The following is a 21,620-nucleotide window of genomic DNA, read 5'->3' as shown; positions in this document are numbered from 1 at the left end:
GCATTTTACGTACATGGTGTTTCTACATTTGACAAAAAAAAAAAAAAAACATTTCTAATGCATTACGTCATCATTCACTTAGTACAACTGTGATAAATTATTATTTTATAATAAAATTCTGGTTTGACTTTTTTTGGTTTAGATTTCTTTCAACATGTTCTATTTCCACTTTGGTTTCGATGGTTTTCCTACATTATCCATGATGCTGTTCGACTACCTGCTGATAGTGCAGTGCAGTGAGATTTAGCCTTCGCTTCATCTCTAAACAGAAATGCAGCAGCACTTTAGTCCTTCACTCTGTCCAGCACTCTCTATCTCCTCATCAGATCAGCTTCCGAAGCTTCAACTTTCCTGCTAATAATGCTGTCAATGCCACTGCGCCTGTCATCTCGTCAATCACTAACTAGCCAAGCCGAGTCTGCGCAACTGCTATATATAGCTGCATTGCATTCTGGGACTTTGAGTCTAGCATTTGCACCAACATCTCCACTAATTCTACACTGGATTTCTCATTAATATGAAGTTGAATATGACACTGATGGAAAATGAAAGAGTCAAGTGAGAAAAGATCTTGAACTTTAGGAGATTTAGGAGCTGACCATTATCCTATTAATCACCACTGTAACTGTGCTAACAATGCCTTAGTGCAGCGTACAACTGCTAACTTCTCACAGGAATAACAGAAATACAGCAACAACCAACGGAATCTCTAAACATATCACAAATACTTCAGTATGAACATATTGAAAAGGGTTTGAGGGTGGAGGTTTCGTTTAAGGGGACGCAAAATCACAATTTTTGATATAGCTAACCTGTTTTGCGAAAAACAAATGAAAATGAGGAACAATGCAGGCATTTGGTTGCCAAATGTAAAAAGCCTATTAATGATTAGCATATTAATATGCATATATGCTTAATATAGAAATCGGATTTCAGGTAAAAAAAATGAAATCCAATCCAAACACAAGCTTGGAAAAAGTGAATAATGCATTTTCGGCATAATTCACTACACACACAGAACCAAACAAAACCTTTCTGTAGGAAACGGGGCACTCACAGTGGCTATGAGCTTGTCGACGCAGTCCGGTGCCACGCTGTGGAGGTGCGTGAGGTGGAACTGCAGGTGGACCTTGTTGTTAAGGGTGTCCTGGCACAGCGGGCATCGCAGCATGGGCTGCACCGAGTGCTGGGTCATTACGTGCATCCTCAGCCGGTTCAGATCTGTGTTGGTGAACTTACAGTAGGGGCACTGGTACATCTGAGAGAGCGAGAGAAAGAGAGAGAGAGAGAGAGAGAGAGAGAGAATTATTATCCTTTCAAACAGTGTGTGTCCGTGTGAGACCCGCACTGTAGTGTGGCAGAGGCCTGGCACACACTTCAAAGGCCTCTCATCTGTCGAATATCATATTGATTTTCCACCTTTTGCACAATTAGCGATGCAAGACCAGCAAAAACGGGAGAAAAGTAATCTTCAGGACAAGCATGCATAATGCAAAAAGGGCAGTTTAATTCTGGGATTGCGTACACCTGCATTCTGGCATATTTTCAAGTTGTTGTTTGCTTTGTCGCATGATAAAAGCTCAAAAATATTTAATATGAGGTGGGTTCTCTCACGTAACTGTAAAATCACCTTTCTTTTTAGAGGGTCATGTGTATTTTGAAAATGGCAGCAAAATATTTCAGGTTAATTTGGTGTTAACTGTAAATGTTAACACAATGACCGAGCACAAAAATGATCGTGTCATGATACTGCGTATCAATCATCTTGCAAAGGTGACAACAAACTGGACAGATATATGCAGAAATAAAACAGCACAAAATCTACAGCACAAAAGCTGAACATTATTTCCAGGATGTCAGTAGCCACACTTAGACAGGATTAGTTTCAAGGATTCAAAGTTTTGTCATCATTGTGTTTGACGCAACAAAATTCTGAATCTGTTTTGTCACTAAGGTTTTTTTTTTTTTACAGCGTGCACACGTTTGGACAGCTTACATGGGCAGGTGGGGTAATGTAATTATTACCCGAGTAATAAACTCTCTGGGATCTTAGTTCTGTCCAAATCCATCCTTCTATAAAATGACTAGTAGAAATAACTCCATGTAACATTTTGATAAAGATTAAGTTAAATCATGTGAGAGATTTTGCGGTTTTTCTTCAGTATATAAACACTCTCTCTTTTGTATGGTACTTGCTCTTGTCTGTTGTCTCCCACTGAAACCAAAAAGAAACCAAGCCTGAGTTTAAAACTCAGAACAATCAAATATAAGCAACGTTTAGGAGGATGTGTCAGAGAATTGATTCATAGCACAGGTATATCTTATAGACATGTAACCTTCATGTGACCTACTAATGATCTCATAAGAGGCAGGTATACTCAAGTTCATAATAACCAGCATGTATTAAAATGAGGTGTATGAAGTACACATGGACTTTTTAGTGTGACGAGCATGCGTACATTGTGAAGACACACCCATCTCTGTGATTCATACAGAGATCACTCACCCCATGTGAACTGATTATAATTACTTCAGACAACCTCCAGCAACATTACTTAACAGATACATGTCTGTTCTAATGTTGACTAATGTCAACACATTTCCGATTGAAACATAACTCTATTTAGTTGATATATTCATCACTCTCACCTGCTCTCCAGTGCTCTTCTCAGATGTCCGGGGACGCTTGGAAGAGAGAGAGCTCTCTGAAGCCCCGGACCCTGAAGGAGGCCGTTTGGAGGGAACCGGTGACTCTGTCTGATCCCTCTCTGACAGGCTGGATCCTGAGGCTACAAACACACACAAACACACACACACACACACACACACACAGAAAAAAGAAAGCATGCTTAATTTATAAAAGAGAAACCTTGAAACCTTGTCATAAAATAATAATAAGTGAATAAATTATTATTGTACTTTTACAATAATACAAGTCCACAAATCATTACAGAGCCATGTTTATGGGCGTAGCACAGATTGTTCTACACTTTCTGCTGTTGTGAGTGGTCTGACACACCCTAAAGATCTGCACTTCCCAAAAACAATTTATACCCACGTCTCATCCAAGTAGATTTATACGCAAGATCTGCTGCTGTAATCATAAAGACTGTCCTGTGCTCATCCCAGGACTCTTATTCACAACCTGCAACACTCTCAGTACTGTTTGTCTTTATTCTTCTATACCTGTAAACTGGTGATTGGTGCGGCCTGTGCATTACTAGCCCTCTGTTTAGATATAATCAGATGTGACCAGATATAACCTTACTATCAGCACCCACCATTCTAGCTATTTCTGATATTAAAGCAATCTTCATTGAAGAAAGTTAAAAGCTCAGGAATAGGCAGCTCATCCCTAGCTCATCTTAAAGAGAATCCCTCATTGTGCTAGCCACAAACCGTCACTGAAGTCTCTAATGTGCTCTGCTAGCTGGCAGAACATTAAAATCGGCTAATCCTTTTAATGCAACCTGCGCAGCCATTAACCGTCTCCTCTTCTCCGTCTCCACAGAGCGAGGCCGAATAACAAGAGGCTCAACGCTAAGCTAACGGCTAACACAGTCTAGGAGGTAGAGAGATGAGAGAATAGGAGGGGCACAACACAGAGGCATGGATGAGCTGAGTAAAAATACTCGGGTTAAGCCGGGTGCTTGTAAAGATGCTAAATCCAACAAGAGCTAGGAAGGTACCGTGTGTGAGCCTCTGTTGGAAAGAATCCGGTGTGAAACGTAAAACTATAACAGACCCCTAAGGAGGCCATAAAGAGTTAAATTTGGCCTGATTTGTCCAGGGCAAATTGAGAGCAGGAGAAAGTGTTTGTGCGTGTGTGTGTGTGTGTGTGTGTGTGTGTGAGAGTGAAGGGTTGACGGTGGGTCAGGTTAAGCCCAGCTGACCATGCTCCTTCTGCAGACATTAAAATGTCAGGTCCAATCAAGGCCAAGGGCAGCTGAGTGCTGGGATCAGTAAAGACCCGTTGCTTTGGAAAGAGTGGCCTCTGTGCACTATCCAGTGTGCCCTTATTAGCGTCTAGTCACTGCGAATCCCATTAGACACAACCACCAATATAAAAAGGAAATGTTAAACAAAGGAACCTCCCATTCACCGCCATTAACCTCTGGACTCTTCTATAGCACTGTCCTTGCCTCTTCATGATCTACTCGAGTCAGCTCACTGGTGCACTGATGCACTTTTTATCTGTCTCTTTCCTTGCTCCATGTTCATCTTCACAAGTCCCTCGTTCCCTACAATCCGTTCTCTCTCCATCTTTTTTCCTGCTTTGTTGGAAATCCTCGAGACGTGTGGAGCTGTTTATAAAGCAGCACATACAGTATGTGAACTAGTCAAGACAAGTAGTTTGTAATTTGTTTTTGTTTGCAGTCGTACTGTGAATAGGATGAGAGACGACACCAGGTGAAGAGGAGGGCACTACTTCACCACATAAAGCCCTGTTAGGACTCCATAAAGCCGATCAATCGCTCACTTAAAAGAAAGAAAAGAAAAGAAAAAAAAGTACTTCTGCTTCCAAACCAAACCACCGTGACTAATGTCCAGCTACTATGTCATGTTTTCTGTTGTACAGAGACACAAAAGAGAAAAAAAAGAAACGCTGATGCGATATGGAGCAAAACTGGAACAAAATATGGCAGCAATGAAGAGAAGATTGCTGGTTCATATGGTGTGTGTGTGTGTGTGTGTGTGTGTGTGTCACGGTTGGTTTGGCAAGAGAACACGGCTGTGCAGGTCAGATCCATTAACCAAGAAAGACCATGACCAGAACATAAGCTTTTAACAGAAGGATCTCTGTCTCTCTCGTCCTCCCACAGGAGTAAAGGTGTTTGTGTGGGTGATGTTCAGAGCTTCATGTGTGGGCAAGAGATATTTATTCATCATCGTTTAGCCCTAAAAATACAGTGATGTTAAAAAAAATAAGCTCATGGAATGACGGGAAGTGTCATACACTGCTCATATTATTGTTTTGTGCGCAATCAGGATACTGATGTTTTTATTACTGGGGCAAATCACAGCCAGGATGTTCACATCTTCACCAAATTGCCGAATTTTTCCATCCTCTGCTCATAGCAAGAGCCACTTGGACAAGAACAATAACGCAGGGACTTTCCTCTCCTGGTGCAAAAGCCAAGTGTAAAAACGAAAGTCTCGCGAGTCAATTAAGTGATTATTAATTCATGGGCCTTTTCCGTAAACTGACTGCTGCCGAGTCCCGTAAGTGAATTGGACTTTGGCACCTTCTCTCACCTCCTGGAGATGGACTGCATTTCTCAGCCAGGACGGGCTGACTGGGTACGCGGGGTTCTTGCTTCTCAGGAGCAAATAAAAGTGCGTACTGTGCTTTCAGCGTGTGTGAGACTGCAGCATGAAGAACGGACCAACGCTGACTTAAAAGTTTCCTTGAACTAAAAAAAACACTTTGTGCTTTCTTGGTAAGGTGACAAACTGCTTTTTTGTCTTTATTTCATCAAGAGAGAGAAAAAAAACGGGAAACTGGTGAGGGAAAGACTGCCTTTAGCTGCTATAATGTAAGCAATAACAGTTACCTTACTAACTTGTCTCGTGGACGTTTCAGAACATTAGACATAACTATAAACGAATAAAAAGTATATTCCTTAATACATAAAAAATTGCAATCGTTGGTAAATTGCTGTAGTATAAGAGGAATGAACACCTGGTTACAGTAATTCTGCTTCATCACACCACCCTGTCACTGATTATTTTCCTACAAGAACATGGCATAGCATGTTTTATTCCTTACATATGAAACAATTATATTATCTGTATCCTACACTGACTATTATTAATGGTTTAAAATACAAGTTCGCAGGAGAACAAGGGAAGAGTTTGGACACCACATGACATTTCTTTGGAATGTAGGCTAAGAAAAGCAGAAAATATCCTCTCCTGTTTCACCTATCTCAGCCGTAGCTTGATATAAAGCTCTATTCTCGTTGCACCACCTGGTAATTATCCTCCAAACCTCACTTATATCCCTAAACTCTTTAAGACAAAGTCCAGTTCTCGTTCCCCTGATAATTTAAGCCTTAATAGCGAAAAGTGGGTTTAACTCCCCACTGTTGCCAGTCATTCACTTTTAATATCCACGGATACAAAAAAAAATAAAAAATCTCAAAAAAAGATCTCACCCCACCTCTGCTCTGTCCCCCCCCTCCCTCTTTTCACATCTCGTCATTTTAATCTACGGGCTGCTCCAGTGCCCTGAGCGACAGAGAGCTATATTCCATTTCACCTCACATTTCTCAGGTAATTACTCTGCATCAATTAATTTCAAATAAAGAAAATTACAAACCAAGGCCTCACTGCAAAAGCAACTTCATACTGAGCCTCATCATATTGAGCACGCTATCCTTGGCGTAAAAGCCGCTAAATGAAAGGACCACCTCCAAAGTGCTCGGTAAAAGAAGCGGCCGTGTAGGCCTACGGGCAACGGCTGCTACAAAGCCAAATTTAAAACCGGGGAATTAAAAAGGAGATATTAATTATCAAGCATGTTATTAATCTTCCCGTGTCTGAGGACACACACACACACACACACACATACACACACACACAGGCCAGTTTATCCATTAACAAAACTAAAATGCGTTTTTTTTCCTAGACTTGGCCTACAATTTTTGCTTTTTTAACTCACATTTTCACCTTTCCCTGTTGTTGACTGCACTGTTTGTTAATTATAAATAGAAAAACTATTTAAATTACCTCTTCTTTCTTCACAAGTAGAACTTTACACTTTATTTCTAATAATTTAAAGGAATGATACGCTTTCAGAGATGGTGACACGCATACAGGTGCATATATACATCAAGAAAACAATACAAATTCATAGTTTTTAGCGTTTTTCAAATACAAATCAATAACTGAATCTCTCTTTGTTCAGACATCAAACAGCACCCTAATTCCAACTCTTTACCCGTCATGCCAATTTAATGCAATTTATTAACAGAAATATAACTTTATACACAATTTTTAAATAATTTTATCAACCCTGATATGCGAATGGGTGCTAAATATTCTCGACATCACGAAAACAATACAAAATCATATTTTTCTGTTAGTTTATTTCAAATACAAATCGCCCTTCAAAGCTGACAGTTTCCTTTTTTATATTAGCAATTTAAAAAGCCATATTAATATAGCCAAGTGACTACTCTGACAGCAGGTACATTTATGACGATTATAACTCACCACTACATGATGTCCCACGTCCATGCAATAGCTCCTATAAAAATCTAGTGATGGACATCAGAGCTATGAAATGCATTTGATAAAGAAAGCGGAGACTGCAGTAACGACCTCGTGCGTCCAGGGGGAGCTGCTGTACACCAGTGTAATCAGGGAAACAGTCAGTGTCTGGATATTCGCCCTTCTCCTGCTCTGTATACCCCCTTTTTTTCTCTTTTACACACACACACACACACACACACACACATACACACACACACTCCCTTGTGTATCCATTCTCCTGGATTCATACATCTGAGTAAATATAAGAGAAAAGAGATGGAACCAATTTGGCTGGCTGCTGTGTTCGGTGTCACAATCCGGATGACCTGCTCTGCAAAATTATTTTTCCTCCCTCGCTCCGGCTCCAGTAATTTAAAAGTCAGGGACGATGCGATGAAACGAGATTGAGGAGGGGGGTTTGCAAGGAATTATTCATAAACCTCAATTGCTCGGGACCTCCATTCCTCCTTCCTCTCTCCCTCCCTCCCTCCCTTTTTTTACCCCCTTATAGAAAAAGCACCTCCATCGCAGCCCTCCCTGTATATTTATGTTAAACACGTCAAATCATATTGTGGCAGCTCCTGCAAGCCCTTAAGTATATTAACAATCGCACTCGTCTTTTTCCGCCCCACCTCATTGCTTCTCATTCTTGCTCTTCTCTCTCTCTCTCTCTCTCTCTCATCCTCCCTCTGCTTAGGTGTATTGTTAGCTTTGATAAAAAAAGAAAAGGTCCCTATTATAGCACTATCCCTCCATCTTACTAATTCTGCCTCTGCTAGGTGAGGACGATGTTTGTGATGAGGCTGTGGCCTTTTCTAAATATTTTATAACAGCTGCTGCATTGTTTATTTGGAAGGTTTGAATCGTAATCTGTAAGTCGCAGGCAATGATTCGATTCTCTAAGATGATTCAATGATTCAGTTCGATTTGATTCTTTAAAAAAAAAAAAAAAATTCACAAACCTGCCTTGAGGAATTATTTGTCTGTTTTAGTTTTAAAAGTAGCTTGCTGATTTTACTTCAATGCAAAATAAATATGCTTACTTATGTAATGAATTAAACACTCCGTGTGGTGCCGTTGCAGGAAAATAATCAGCGACCGTGTAGTGTGATACAGCGGCGTTATTGTGACCACACTGAAGATGATTACTTTGCTGTAAGGGTTTTATTCCTCTTTCCCCATAATTTGCCAATGATCACAATTTTTATTTAATAAACAAACAATGACAGATCATAGTTTTTATCCGTTTATAGTTATATTTCATGTATCATGTCCATGAAATAACTTAGTTCTCACTTATGTTAAAGCAGCTATAAACAGTTGTTCCCTCACCAGCCTCTGTTTTTCCTCTCTCATGAAAAAAAACACAGCTTGTCATGCCACTGAGAAACCGCAAAGCATAAACTGCTCTGTCCTGAATATTGTCAGAAAATTTAAAGTTACAGCTTTAACTCTGGAGGTAACAAAGCGCTGACGCTGGAGACTCCTTCCATAAATCTTAAATAAACCTAAAATAAAATCCTTACAGAAAAAAAACTTCACCATATCACAAATTACATGTTTTTATTTTGCAGCTGCGGTACTGTCAGAGCTGCTGCTTTAGAAAATTAATCAACACCTTCTGGCCAATCAGAATCCAGAATTCAAAAGCACTGTGGTATAAATGCAGTTAATTACATCACCACCTTCAGATCAGTGCATCACTTTTTAATCCCTGTACAAAAAACCCCAAAGCAGTGTCTTTACGTCTCACCTTTAATGCCGAATAATTACAAACTCTCTTTTTCTCTCCTGCTGTCAGCGTGTTTAAAAAGCGTCAGTGTGTTTGATGACAAACAAACGCAGTCTTTTAGCAGATGACATGCTTAACACATACGAGCAGGCTCTCTTGTGTCTTTCTAAATGCGTTTAATGAATTGTGAGCAGCACTGTCAGTTTGAAAAAAAAAAAGACAGCCATCAGATTGACGGTAGCTTTAAAAAGGAAGACGTTGCTGGGTTTTTTGGCACTAATGCTCTCTATCTGACAGCGAGTGTCATTTGCAAAAGCAGCCAGGTTCCAGCGACGAGAGGCAACTTCAATAATGTTAATCACAGAACTTAATAACAGAGCCTGGAAATTATAGCTTAGCAGCGTCTATAACGCAGCTCAGTCCAAAAACAAGAGTTTAGTAAACTGTTCTTGCTTGTCATACACCATCCTCATTGGATATAAATAGAAAAAGAGGTGTAGGAAAAAAAAAAAAAAAACCCACTTCCATTAAGCAGTAACCTGCATGTGAGATCACAATGCCATCAGGTTTCTCACCTCCATCCTCCATCCCCCTGCTTGCTTTTCCTCCCCCTTCCACCTTTCTTCAGACATCAAACGGCACCCTAGACCTGGCTTCGTAACGCTCGTGCTATTTTTAAACTAAGTGTTTCTAATAAGCTGCTGGGAAGCCTGTGAATTTTTCATACGCAAGCACGTCGTTCTCTGGTGAAAACACAGAAACACACTTATTTGGTGATTAGCGACTGACAGGAGGGGGGCCTGAAAGGAATCGAATATTCTTGTATCAAATTGCGTGCCTTTCAGAAACAAATGCAGGGGTCCTAATGTGAAGAGTCATCTTCCCACAGCACCACAGGTATGACTGAATTATTAATCGCATAGCTCGTTTTAATGCTTTTTACGCCACTTTATTTTATATATTTCACATTATTTTTGCATATCGTTACTTCTGCCCATCAAAGGAAGTGCGCCACTCGCTCAAAGCGCACAAACAGCTAAGGCTCGTTTAATATTTCATTTAAAAAGTTGGAATATCAAAGATGTTTTACAAAGATTTGGCTTCAAACACGGCAAAGAACTTTATTCTGACTATTCAGACTTTCTGCATAAAATATGAATCATATGCAAACGGTCTGGATTGTTTCTATTCTAATTTTCGTTTTGAATGATGTTGGTAGAGAAATAGATTACAGAGAAGGGATGAAAGATTTTTCTCCATCTGTAGGATACACATAACATGGTGTGGTTTGTTTCGTCACTTTTTCTCCATCTCCATTACATACATCTACTTAATTCACAGAGGATTTAACTAGCATTGCTAGCTAGCATCATACTGTACTAGGCTACCATTATGGATTTAGCTACAAGTAAAAAAAATTGTCAATGATTTTGTAAATATTGTGGCTTATTATATATATGTTACAAATATATAACACTAGATATTAAATATTAATATTTTATATTTAATTTTTATATCAACTAATATAAAAACCTGTTGCAGTATTAAAATTATATAGAATTATTATTATTATTATTATTATTATTATTTAATAAAATATTTAAAATTTACTCTCTATTATATATAAAAGCACCTTTGCATAAACGGATGTTGAGGAAAATGTCAAATAATGAGCAAAAATCTGTGTTCAATGTACACTACAACTACTTTACGATATGAATGATACATATTAAAGCTATGAACCCCTACACGTGACCTCACACAGTGCCACATGTCCTGTGCTGTCTCTGTCACGGCCGTCAGCGCACATCAGTAGCGTAGCAGCAGACTGAGAGCGACATACTACATTCCCACCTCCGCACACCGTCTCCGCACAATCCTTCTCAAATCCTCGGCCTCCCTCCAGCTCCGCCGCCTCACATACGGCAAAAAAAAAACTGATTTACAGTCTGACCTGCCCCCCTTTACCCCTAACACACCTCTCCATGCAACCTGACACCTGCACCTGCCACCACCACTACCCTCCTCCTCCGCCTCCTCCTCCTCAACAAGCCCTCTTCAAAATGTGTGAAGCCAAGTCACATGGCAAGTGCTGTAAGCTCCGCCCACGAGCCCTACGGAGACCGAACGTGTTTTTGTCACTTCGTCAGATTGGGCTAATTTATCAGGGAATTCCAATGAACTGAAAAATCCTCCAGAGTGAAAACTGAAAAGCTATTAAATTAAGTCTGATTCGAGGAAAGTCGTTTCTAGCTTCCAAAAAAAAAAAAGATGTGGTAAAAGGTGTAATTAGTTAATGAATGTAGGCCGAGGATAAAAATGGTTACTCTGAGTACTCTGGAGAAATAAACATGTGTGTCCTGCCCACCCTCATCCCTGTGTTATATGAACCCCCCCATCCCCCCCCCTTTCAGACTGAGTTAAGATAGGCCTTACCTGTCCCTTTAGTGAGCTCCTTCTCCCCCCCACACTCTCTGTCTTTGGTTTGGTCCTCCTGGTCTGTGGTGGTCTCGCTGGCAGCCTCCACATCCTCACTCAGCTCGCCTGAAGGGGGAGGAGAGGACGGGATATGTAAATCACCACCCCATCAGAATTGGTGGAAGCACTTAAAGGGACGGCGGCGTCTTTTTTTCCCCCCTCGATAGGAGCGCACAGCGAGAGCATTGGCTGATGTGTTCACAAAGACAGTGGGTGGAGGCCTTTCCCTCATCACATGCTCCGTAATTAACTTTTTTCCCCCTTAAATTTTGTAGCAGCAAATAGAATTTATTTAACCGTTTATTACTTATTAGATTTTTTTAGAACTTACTTTTTTTTTTTTTGCTTTTGTAATTATAGTCATTGTTACTGCCATCATTTTTACAGCTCTCTTTATAAGTATATAATTCTTCATTTATGCAAGTCCATGACACAAATATCTTTATAGCTTCCTCTGTTTTAATATGTACATAAAACTGAAGAGAAAACACACACACACACATACACACACACACACCGCACACATGTGGTAGAGACATAGACACATTTTCCAAACGGCAAAGTATGCAGACAGGAAAAATAACTGTGCGAGGAGCCTGTTTCAACTTCTACAGACGAGCGAGAGATTTCCCTTTTTTCCCTCTGGTACCTCTCCCCACAATCATAATTGCAGTCCCAATCCGCTGTCTCCTTTGCTTCTCCCCAATATCTGGCTTAGTTCATTCCTCAAACCCATGGTAATGCACTACATATCTATAAAATATATAAATGAATCATGAATTTTTTAAAACAGGGGCCACAATTCATTTTATTTTGCCAAGTCAAACGCAGAAATCCCCTGTAACCATCTTTAAAAGCCCTTGGTTCAATATATCAGCCCTGCTTAAAAGCAGCATACTCCTAACAATGGATCTCCAATAATGCTATGTGTAAGTAAAGGGAGAGGAAGACACTGAAAAACAGGTAATAAAGTGGGCATCAATCTTTTCTTTTTCTTTTTTACTTCTCCCCGTGCAAGCCTCGAGCCCCCGTTTTATCCCCCCGGTCCATGTTTGCACACTAACACTCCCGCCATTGATTGAACAGCACTACAGTCCAGTCAATACACCTTATCAGTTATTACACAAGTCAGCTAATTCTCAGCAAATGTACTTAAAATGTTCGTTTGAAAACAGCCCCCCCCCCCCCCCCCCCCCCAAAAAAAAAAAAAACAACAACATACACACACTCCCACACACACACACACACTTCCTGTTTCCACTCTATCTGGTGAGCGATTGATACATCGATGCGGCAACAATAGCTTCTGTTCAAATATTCATCCCGTTGTGGTTTAGTGCAGCTGGCACGAGCGCTCCATCACCGCACTCCAACCCCGAACTTAAAACACTTTTTACCGTCCAATAATGTTCCAGCTGTCTGAAGACTCGCCCGGGCCTTCAGGCTCGAATGTGAAACCTGAATCGCATGCCTCAGCTCCGACAGCCACCAGATAATCCATTAAACTTTATATTACTATGCCTCTGTGTATGCTCTTAAGGGTTTGTACCTCTGGCCGAACCCTGAAAGGTTCTATAACCGAGTGTTTCCTTATCGAAAAGGGGCCCAAGCAGCATATTTTCAGGAAGCTAAGAATGCTTAATTATCTATTTTTCTTGCTAACTTGCATGAATAAGGAACTTGCAATGCTCCACTCACAGCAGGCTTTCCTAAATTATTTCCTCCATTCCTGAGGTACCATGTGTGTCTTGTACATTTAAAACTATGTATTTAAATCAAAGCTAAAAGGCATTTTAAACACATTCAGAGTTTCCTCCACATCAACCTACATGCATGTTTCAAATAAATAACTTAAACTTTATTAAAATCTACAAAAATCTACTGTGTTTTGCCAATCCCATCTCACTATAACTACACCTTACCTTCAAAAAGATTCCATAAAATACTTCATAAATCGTATTATTTTTTGCATTAATATGTGAACCTGTTTAACATCTCATGCTTGAAACATTCTTTTCTACAAATCGTCCATATCAGCTTATGAATTTTTTTTAGTTCATTCACTTTGGCCTGTTACCTGAACACATTCACCCCTACGAAATATTTTGGAATATTCCCCAAGTTGTTCCATGTTCAACAGGAAGTTGCGTCATCCGAATTTTCTGGAGAAGATCACGAGAAGAAGAAACGTATGTTCTCTCATTCAATTTACTTTATTTTTAATACTGTGATGCTGACTGAGGAGGTTACATTGAAAGTACAACCTTGTTATACAAATTATAGTTTGAAAGAATCTCTAAAATCATTAATTAAAAAATATATATACAATTTAAGTAAATCATTACAATGTCCTTAATGTTCTCGTGTCCTTAGCAGGGATGCTAGTTAACCACATACAATGCAAAAATGTTGTTGCCTGAGATGAGTTAACACAGTTTTTGAATGGTTAAATGTGTATTCAGTGTTGCATAAATGATAAAATAAAGTTTAATTTGAAGAGTTATTAGGGTTAAATGGCATCCAAATCATGGAATCACCTATTTCTTTTTAAATAGTTGTTTATTAAAATGATGCTACGATGAGACAGCAATTAAAGAATACAACTAACACTGCAGTAAAGAGCAGCTCTTTCAGCTCACCGCTGAAATACTGCATCTCTTCCCCCCAACCTTAACGAGACAAGGTGTGAATGGACTTGTTGTAAATGCAACAGTGATTTTTACATCACCGGATGGCGTCGCTAAACAGATCTGCTGTGTTTCATAAATGCAAATTGCACCGGTCGTAGTTCAAAGTCGATTTTTGTTGCTCTGAAACAAAGCGGTTCGATAAGTGAGCAGTGGCGCAGGTAACGTCTGGGTTCGATACTTCACTCTCTAGTCTGTGCTGTGTGTGCGGAGGAAGCTGGGCAAATGATGCTGATATGGATTACATTGTTAGGGCTTATTGCTGCTCGGAACGGACCGATCCTGCGTTTAAACAAAAGTATTTAAGTGGAACAATCAGATTTTTAAAATGCCGATTTAAGCATTCTCCAAAGATTACACCCTATATATTGCTTTTTATTCTTTCATAAATGTGTATGTTCTATTACGTTTCCAAGGCAACCGGCGATTTCCACTCCGCACAGCACATCCTTGAGCTGGTGAGGCGGGTCTAAGCCATGGAAACAGGGATGATAGCCACCACTCGGGGCTCGAGACAAACCCCATCCGACGAAATCCACCTCACGCTACAGAGACAGAGGCACGCAGATTACACAATAATCCTCGAGTACATTTTCACTTCTGGAAGAGCTAACCATGTGTCTAATTCCTACTTTGCACAGGTACATGCGCTCTTTCTTTCTCTCTCTCTCTCTCTCTCTCTCTCTCACTGTCTCTGCACATTAAAACTCAAGTCCATTAAAACTCACACAGCTGTCACTTTAACATTTCCCAGGCCAGCCTCGGTCAGCGCGCTCTGCTCTATCTCTCATGCTTTGTCTTCTTCTTCCTCTGTCTCTCCCTCACCCTCTCCCTCGCCTCTACACGACTTCTTCATTTAGTTTTTTAATCAAGATATATGACACTCTCTCTCACCGCACCTCGCACGCTAAACCCACATAATATATGCAGAAATATAGACGTTTAATTCCAGACGAGCGCTACGTCTTTAAGTGCCGGACGCCTGCGTCTATCCTTCATCTCATCTTCCACGCCGCGGTACTACACAATGATTAAACTCGGGCCAGCTATAATTAATGAAAGGTCACGAGAGGAGGCTGAAAATGGAGGGAGGAGGAAGGTTGGGAGGAAAACCGAGGTCAATCTGTAACTCTAACAAACTCTAAAAAAAAAAAATGTAGGATAGCTACTCTGAAGGTTTTCTAATTAATCATATTAATTAGCCCTGATAATTCAATAATATTAAACCTTTGCTCTAATCTAATCTTGAATAAATCCACTACACTGGCAGAAAAAAAAATACATGCACAGAAGAACTCAAAACTGCATAAAGAGGATAAGAAAATGTTCAAAAGGGTCAGCATTAGGATTCTTTTTAAACATGAAAACATCCTTGGTTGTCTCTGACACACACACTCATTCACACACACACACACACACACACACAGTGTAGGGGCTCTGATAGACCTATAGGTGTCACCCTATACAAGCTGGGAATAAGCAAGCCACACACACACACACACACACACACACACACACATAATGGATGGAGGAAGGGGCAGACAGATACAGTACAAGGCTGTTTCAGGAAAAAAAAAATGGCAAGAGAAATATGCACAGATGACAAAAGCAGATGCTGGGCAGGAAGTGAACGTTGGAGATGAGACTCAGAAGACAGCGAGATTACCTTCAGATGAGAAAGCCGAGCAGCCTTTCCTCTCCTTTCCCGAGGAAGAAGCAGTGATTACACACATACTAATCGTACTGACAGGCGCAAACCACCAAATAAATAATACATGCTGCCCACTGCTCTCCGACGCTCTCTAGCTCGACTGCATGGCCAGCGTGTACGTTCGCACGAGCACCCGATGTCCCTGCTGGAGTGTGCAATCCTTCAGAAAAAAGGTCAAGCAGAAACGCACCTGAATTGAAGGATTGAAGGAAGACCTGCAGCCTTCTACCAAGACATGAGCCCCTATACTGTCTCGATACTCTTATTAAAGGAAAAGTCCACCCCGAACTGACTAGTATACATTATTATTTATCATTTTCAATGGCGTCTTCAAGAAGTATTTGGTAATTTTTTTTTTTTAAAGTTTAAACTTCTTTCATCTACATGTTGGCCTACATTACCCACAATGCTGTTCGACTACCTACTATTGATAGCGATTTAGCCCTCGCTTTGTCTGTACCTAAAGAGAGCGATGCAGCAGCGCTTTAGTACCATGTACCTCTGTCCAGCTTTCTTATCTCCTCATCTGTACACTCCGCTCAAACAGATCAGCTTCCAAAGCTTCAACTTTCAAGCTAATACTGCCATCAATCTTGTAGACTGCTAACTAACCAACTACAGTATGTGCAATATATCTGAGCACAACTGCGTCATATTGCTGCACTGCATTCTGGGACTCTGAGTCCAGTGTTTGCAACAACACTAGTTTAATATTTGCTTCTTAAATATATATGTTGGAGTCGCTGAAAAATGATTCAGAAAGAAGATCTTATTTTGTTTTTCGGAGCTAACTGGAAAATCTGACTCTTATCACGCATGTTTGAGAGTGTTGATAATAATAGTGACATCCTGTGACATCAGCATGGCAGAAAACCGCAATCTTCTCACAGGAAAAAACAAAAATGCAGCAAATACGAGTGACAAATTAACAGCAGAATCAATAAATATTTCAATATAAATATATTAAATGTGTTTTAGGGTGGAGTTTTCCTTTAAGATCATCAAGGCACTGGTTATCGTATACATGTCACTGTAAATCCTTGGCTACCTCTACCTCTACCCCCCCACCCCCCACCCCCCCAATCTTCCTAACCATTTTCCCATTTTCTGTTTTTCCTCTCCACGTCCCGCTCCGGACAGCTTCCTTTTTCTTTCAAGCCGTGCTGTCGGATAAAAAAAGCAATCGTATTTCACACCTCATGGACTCTATCTCTCTGCCTGTCTGGTTTCTTCTTCTTCTTTTTATTTTGATCCCACCCCCCAGTCCCCTAACCCCCTCCACCCCGAGCTCACCACCCCTTCCCTCTTTGCTCCTGCACCCCTTCCCTATATCAAAGCTGGACTGACTCCGGACCGGCCGGCGGAAAATGAAAATGACAGAAGGGGTCCGAGGGACAATGGAGGCACAGGCGCCCATGCTGGGGGATTTCATGCATTGCACAGTCTTCATATCAGCACCACTGTGAACCGTCCACATGTGAACCCCTTCCCCCCTTTTGCTTTCCAAAACACACACACACACACACATACAGATACATACACACATACACAATAGTTCCTCTAAAACCAGAACACACAGCATATTGCGCTCCTGGAAGATCCGGACGGACACACAGTGGTCAGACAGCATGGCTGGAAAAGCAAACCGCAGCTCCATGCCAGCAAAAAGGTTGAAACACAGAACCCAAAACGGAGAACTCCAAACGGAGAACCTCAAACATCCTCAGCGGACTAAAAAAGAGGCTTTATAACCTAAAACAAGTACATAATAAAGGTTTAATATATGCAACAGCTTTAAACACTAAATATTTATACTATGCTTGTAAATACACACACACACACACACACACACACGGCTGTGGTGTATATTAGGTAAAGCCTTCTGCCACCATAAACACAGAGCATGAGTCATGCTTAGAGACCTGAACGTCACAGAGCAACACACACTGACCACACTCGCTAACAACACACACACACACACACGCCCTCCTTCCATCCCTGCCTTCCTCTACAACCCTTCCACTCAGACACATCCCACAGATCCACGTATACACACACACACACACACACACACACAGCCATTTCTCTCTCACATACACACCCTTCTACAACTGACACAACCATACACACACACACCCACACACACCTCTACCTTACATCTCTCAATCATTGCACTGAAAGCAAGCGGACTACCTTTTCGGTTTGGAGGGCCGAGGCCGAGTTACACGCTGGATCCCCGAGCGGGCTCCTAAAAATCCATGTGCCTCGCTCCTCTCTGGCCCCAGCGTGACCCCGTGATCTAAATGTGAATGAATATTCTGTGCTGGAGAGGGAGGAGGGAGGAGGGAGGAGAGAGGAGGTGTGGGGAAGAAAAGGAGGAGGAGGAGGAGAAGGAGTAGGAGGAGAGATAGAGATAGAGGCAGCAGTACAGGGGCAGGAGGAACCCCAGCTCCCAAGTGATGCAGTGGCCTGGGAGGCTAATAACCAAAAACTTTAAACAGCAAGTTAATCACAAACAGGAGGGAAAGCTCACGCCACCCTAGAACAATTCAGCCGAGGGGCTCCCCTTACCACCCCCTCCCCTTATGCCCCTGTCACCCCCCCACCCCATATTCAACCCCGTAACCCCCTCCTCATCCCCTCCCCTCCCTCCTGTGCAATACTTAATTTGATCCCTCAAGCCTTTTCAAAGTCACTTTTGGTGCTTAGCTGGGATCACACGCAGACGGGATTTGTTTCAGAGATCGGCAAACCTAATTTACACACGCCGCTACGAGCAGTGACGCCTTTTCCTAAGCAGCCATCACTCGTTGCATCACGAATGCGACAGAGATGTTCACCTCCACACTAAGAGAAAATTTCCAAATAATGACAGATGAAATATTAAACTAATTACACGGCTTCTGTTCAGTTGCCATTTTCTTTTACTGCTCATGAGTGGCTTGATGGTCGTTATTTTGATTGGTATGTTGATGTGGTACAGCAGGTAGCGTTGCTGCATCACAGTTCTCAGGGTACTGTCTGTGCGGGGTTTTGCATGTTCTCCCTGTGTCCGTGTGGGTTTTTTCTGGGTCCTCCTTTTTTTCCAACCACCCAAAAAATAGATGTAGGTGGATTTTCTGTGCTAAATTGCCCCTAGGTGTGAATGAGTGTGTGAATGTGTGCGGACGAGGGTGTATTCCCACCTCCCACCCAGTGTTCCCGGGATAGACTCCGGATCAACCTCCACCCTGACCAGAAGATGAATGAATGAATGAATGAATAAATTAATACATTTTTTAAAGTAAAATAAACAAAAACAAATGAACATTATCCTATAGATTGAAATGGACTGGCTGCAGGAAAGTGGGTTAATGTCACAACCGCTCCTCCTCCTCCCAGGCTTTCTGACAGCGTCACACACATGACGAGACAGTGTGTGTGTGTGTGTGTGTGTGTGTGTGTGTGTGTGTGTGTGGACTGTGCTTTTCACTGCCCATCTCCGGACTGGCCTCGAGGACATCTTCGTGCACAAAGACAGGCCAGATGGACATCAGTGCTCTCCCCCTCAACGGATGAAGGAACTCTCCTCTCGCTTTCATTACCCCAAGCTGAAAATGTGCACAATATATCTGGGAAAACTCTTTAATCCTGGGTTTCTCTCTCATTCACACCAGTTGAGAGGTAGAGGAAGCGGACAAAGAGGAAGAGGATGGAAAGGAAGAAGAGGAAGAGGATAGAGGACACCAGTGTTGTCGCAAAGGACAGTCACATCAAATCTGAAATATTCACCAGTGGCTCGGAAAATATGATGGTACAGTTTTGACAGCTCCCCCGCCCTCGCAATCCCCCCCCCAACACGCACATCGAAACCAACCCACACATACACGCACACATACACACACACACACACACACCCCTAACCCCATCAGCAGCGGAAGCACGACTGCACTCTGAATATGTACAGGCCGGGAAAAAAAGTATTGATTTTTCATTGGGTGGGAAAAAATGGATATAAAAATCGCATAACCTGAAATTGTCACAGCTATTTAGTTCATAGCTCATCACTCCGCATGTTCAGGTTTGGACACAGAAGTGCCATTAATTAGCAGATGGAGCGTGAGCAGCACATTCATAAGCTTATGGTGTGTAAGGGGGTATTCAACAACAACAACAACAAAAAATCAGGTTACAACAGAATCATTTTAATACTTAAACATTATTTATACATTTAGTGACATTAATAAGACAATTCAAAGTGGTTATGCTTTGCTTCACACTGGTGCTTTTGCAGCGGTGAATAAACACATATTCTCTGTCCAATTGTCTTTTAACATTCTGTTGCCATCATTAAATTTTTTAAAAGACAAGCCAGATTGCTAATCAGACCAGAGAGCGTAAATAAAACGAAAAATCTATAAAAGCCTGTGAAAACTCTGCGCTTTCTGAACTAATGTCTCTAGCCCTGTAGCTAGTCTGTGGTCCAATGAGCTACCTTCAGATAAATCATAAATATGATTGTGATGGGAATAGACGATCTTCTACAGAAATCACAAGAGTTGCTGAACTACAGACAGGTTTTTTTTTTCTTTCACACAGTGATTGTCATTCAGCTACAGCATTTTTTCAAGTACTCAGCTGAAATACTTGAAATACTGCTTCCACCAGTTGACGACCCTGGTATATAACATAGATCTCTTATTTGTCAGTGGGAAAAAAAAATTATATCCCTACAAGAACATCAATCACCTGCCAAACACTTGGCATCTCTTCTTGAGGGACCCTCACTCAAAGAAAATAAATAAATAAAATTTAAAAATGAGCAAACCAAGCAAGCAGGTATGCACATACAAGGTCTGAGCCTGTCCGTTAACGTTCTTCTCATCTGTTTACGTTTCTCTTTGGACACCGCAGGCCTGAACGGGGAGCCGTCTGAAAAAGATCCACCGCCTGTTGATTTATCGAGTGCAGGGATTTGCATATCTTTGTAGTACCTCTGTCCGTGTGTTGACCGCTCACTAGGAGGTGTCGGCTCCGAAAATCAATGCCTGGATGTATGTTGTGTGTATGCATGTACGTGTGTATACAACACGCACACACCCCACAGACTCACACACAACACTGCATCCTGTCACAAGGGGGCCAAGCACTTGACTGCTCATTGCGCTGATGAAAGTTTATAAGAGCGCATTAGCTGATAAAACAGAATATCCAAGAGTTCTGAATATTTTTTTGGTTAATCGATTTCATTTTAAGGAATCTAAGAGAGAGAGAGAGAGGGGCTGGTATTGATGTGTTTGTGTACTCAGCATCCCTGCTTACATTGGCTGTGGTGAAACTTTCCAGATCTGGAATCTGTGACAGCTAAAGTTCAAAGCCACCGACCACAGCTCACGCTGCACCTTGCCAAAAAAAAAAAAAAAAAAAAATGAAAAAGAAAAGAAAAAAAGAGAAAAGACCACTGTGTGCAGCGAACAGCTTCCCCCTACACACACGCAACCCATCATTACAGTTCCACCCCGGCTGCCACTAATAGCAATCCACTATGGAAATCCGATGATTACATTGTGCACACACTCTGAAGCATCTTCACGACCGCCGCCGGTTATTGAAAAAAAGCAAAACTCGCCTCGTTCGTCCCACTCTTAGGGACCTTTCTAATACAAATCAAATATTCGCTGCTATCTTTCTCCATTTGTCTTTCTTTCGGGCCCTCTTTGCATAACCCATCCATTACTTCCACATGAAATATGAAAAGGCAATATCCTCTTCCCTG

General features: G+C 41.4%; 1 protein-coding gene across 7 annotated transcripts in view; it reads right to left on the bottom strand.

The window, feature by feature from the left end:
• zfhx3b (zinc finger homeobox 3b) overlaps positions 1 to 21,620 on the bottom strand; it is a 376,578-nt gene that overhangs the window by 15,850 nt on the left and 339,108 nt on the right. For 6 of the 7 annotated variants that reach the window (XM_053237890.1, XM_053237886.1, XM_053237888.1 and 3 more), the window contains 3 exons: positions 11,426 to 11,533; positions 2,650 to 2,789; positions 1,058 to 1,258 (listed from right to left, as the gene is read on the bottom strand). In XM_053237890.1, coding sequence (XP_053093865.1) covers positions 1,058 to 1,258; positions 2,650 to 2,789; positions 11,426 to 11,533 — 449 coding nt within the window. The remainder of the gene's footprint in view (positions 1 to 1,057; positions 1,259 to 2,649; positions 2,790 to 11,425; positions 11,534 to 21,620) is intronic. The other variant, XM_053237891.1, reaches the window with a different exon arrangement.

Source organism: Pangasianodon hypophthalmus, chromosome 11 (genome assembly GCF_027358585.1).
Source record: "Pangasianodon hypophthalmus isolate fPanHyp1 chromosome 11, fPanHyp1.pri, whole genome shotgun sequence".
In the NCBI taxonomy this organism is placed as follows: domain Eukaryota; kingdom Metazoa; phylum Chordata; class Actinopteri; order Siluriformes; family Pangasiidae; genus Pangasianodon; species Pangasianodon hypophthalmus.
This window is presented reverse-complemented; position numbering and strand designations above follow the sequence as displayed.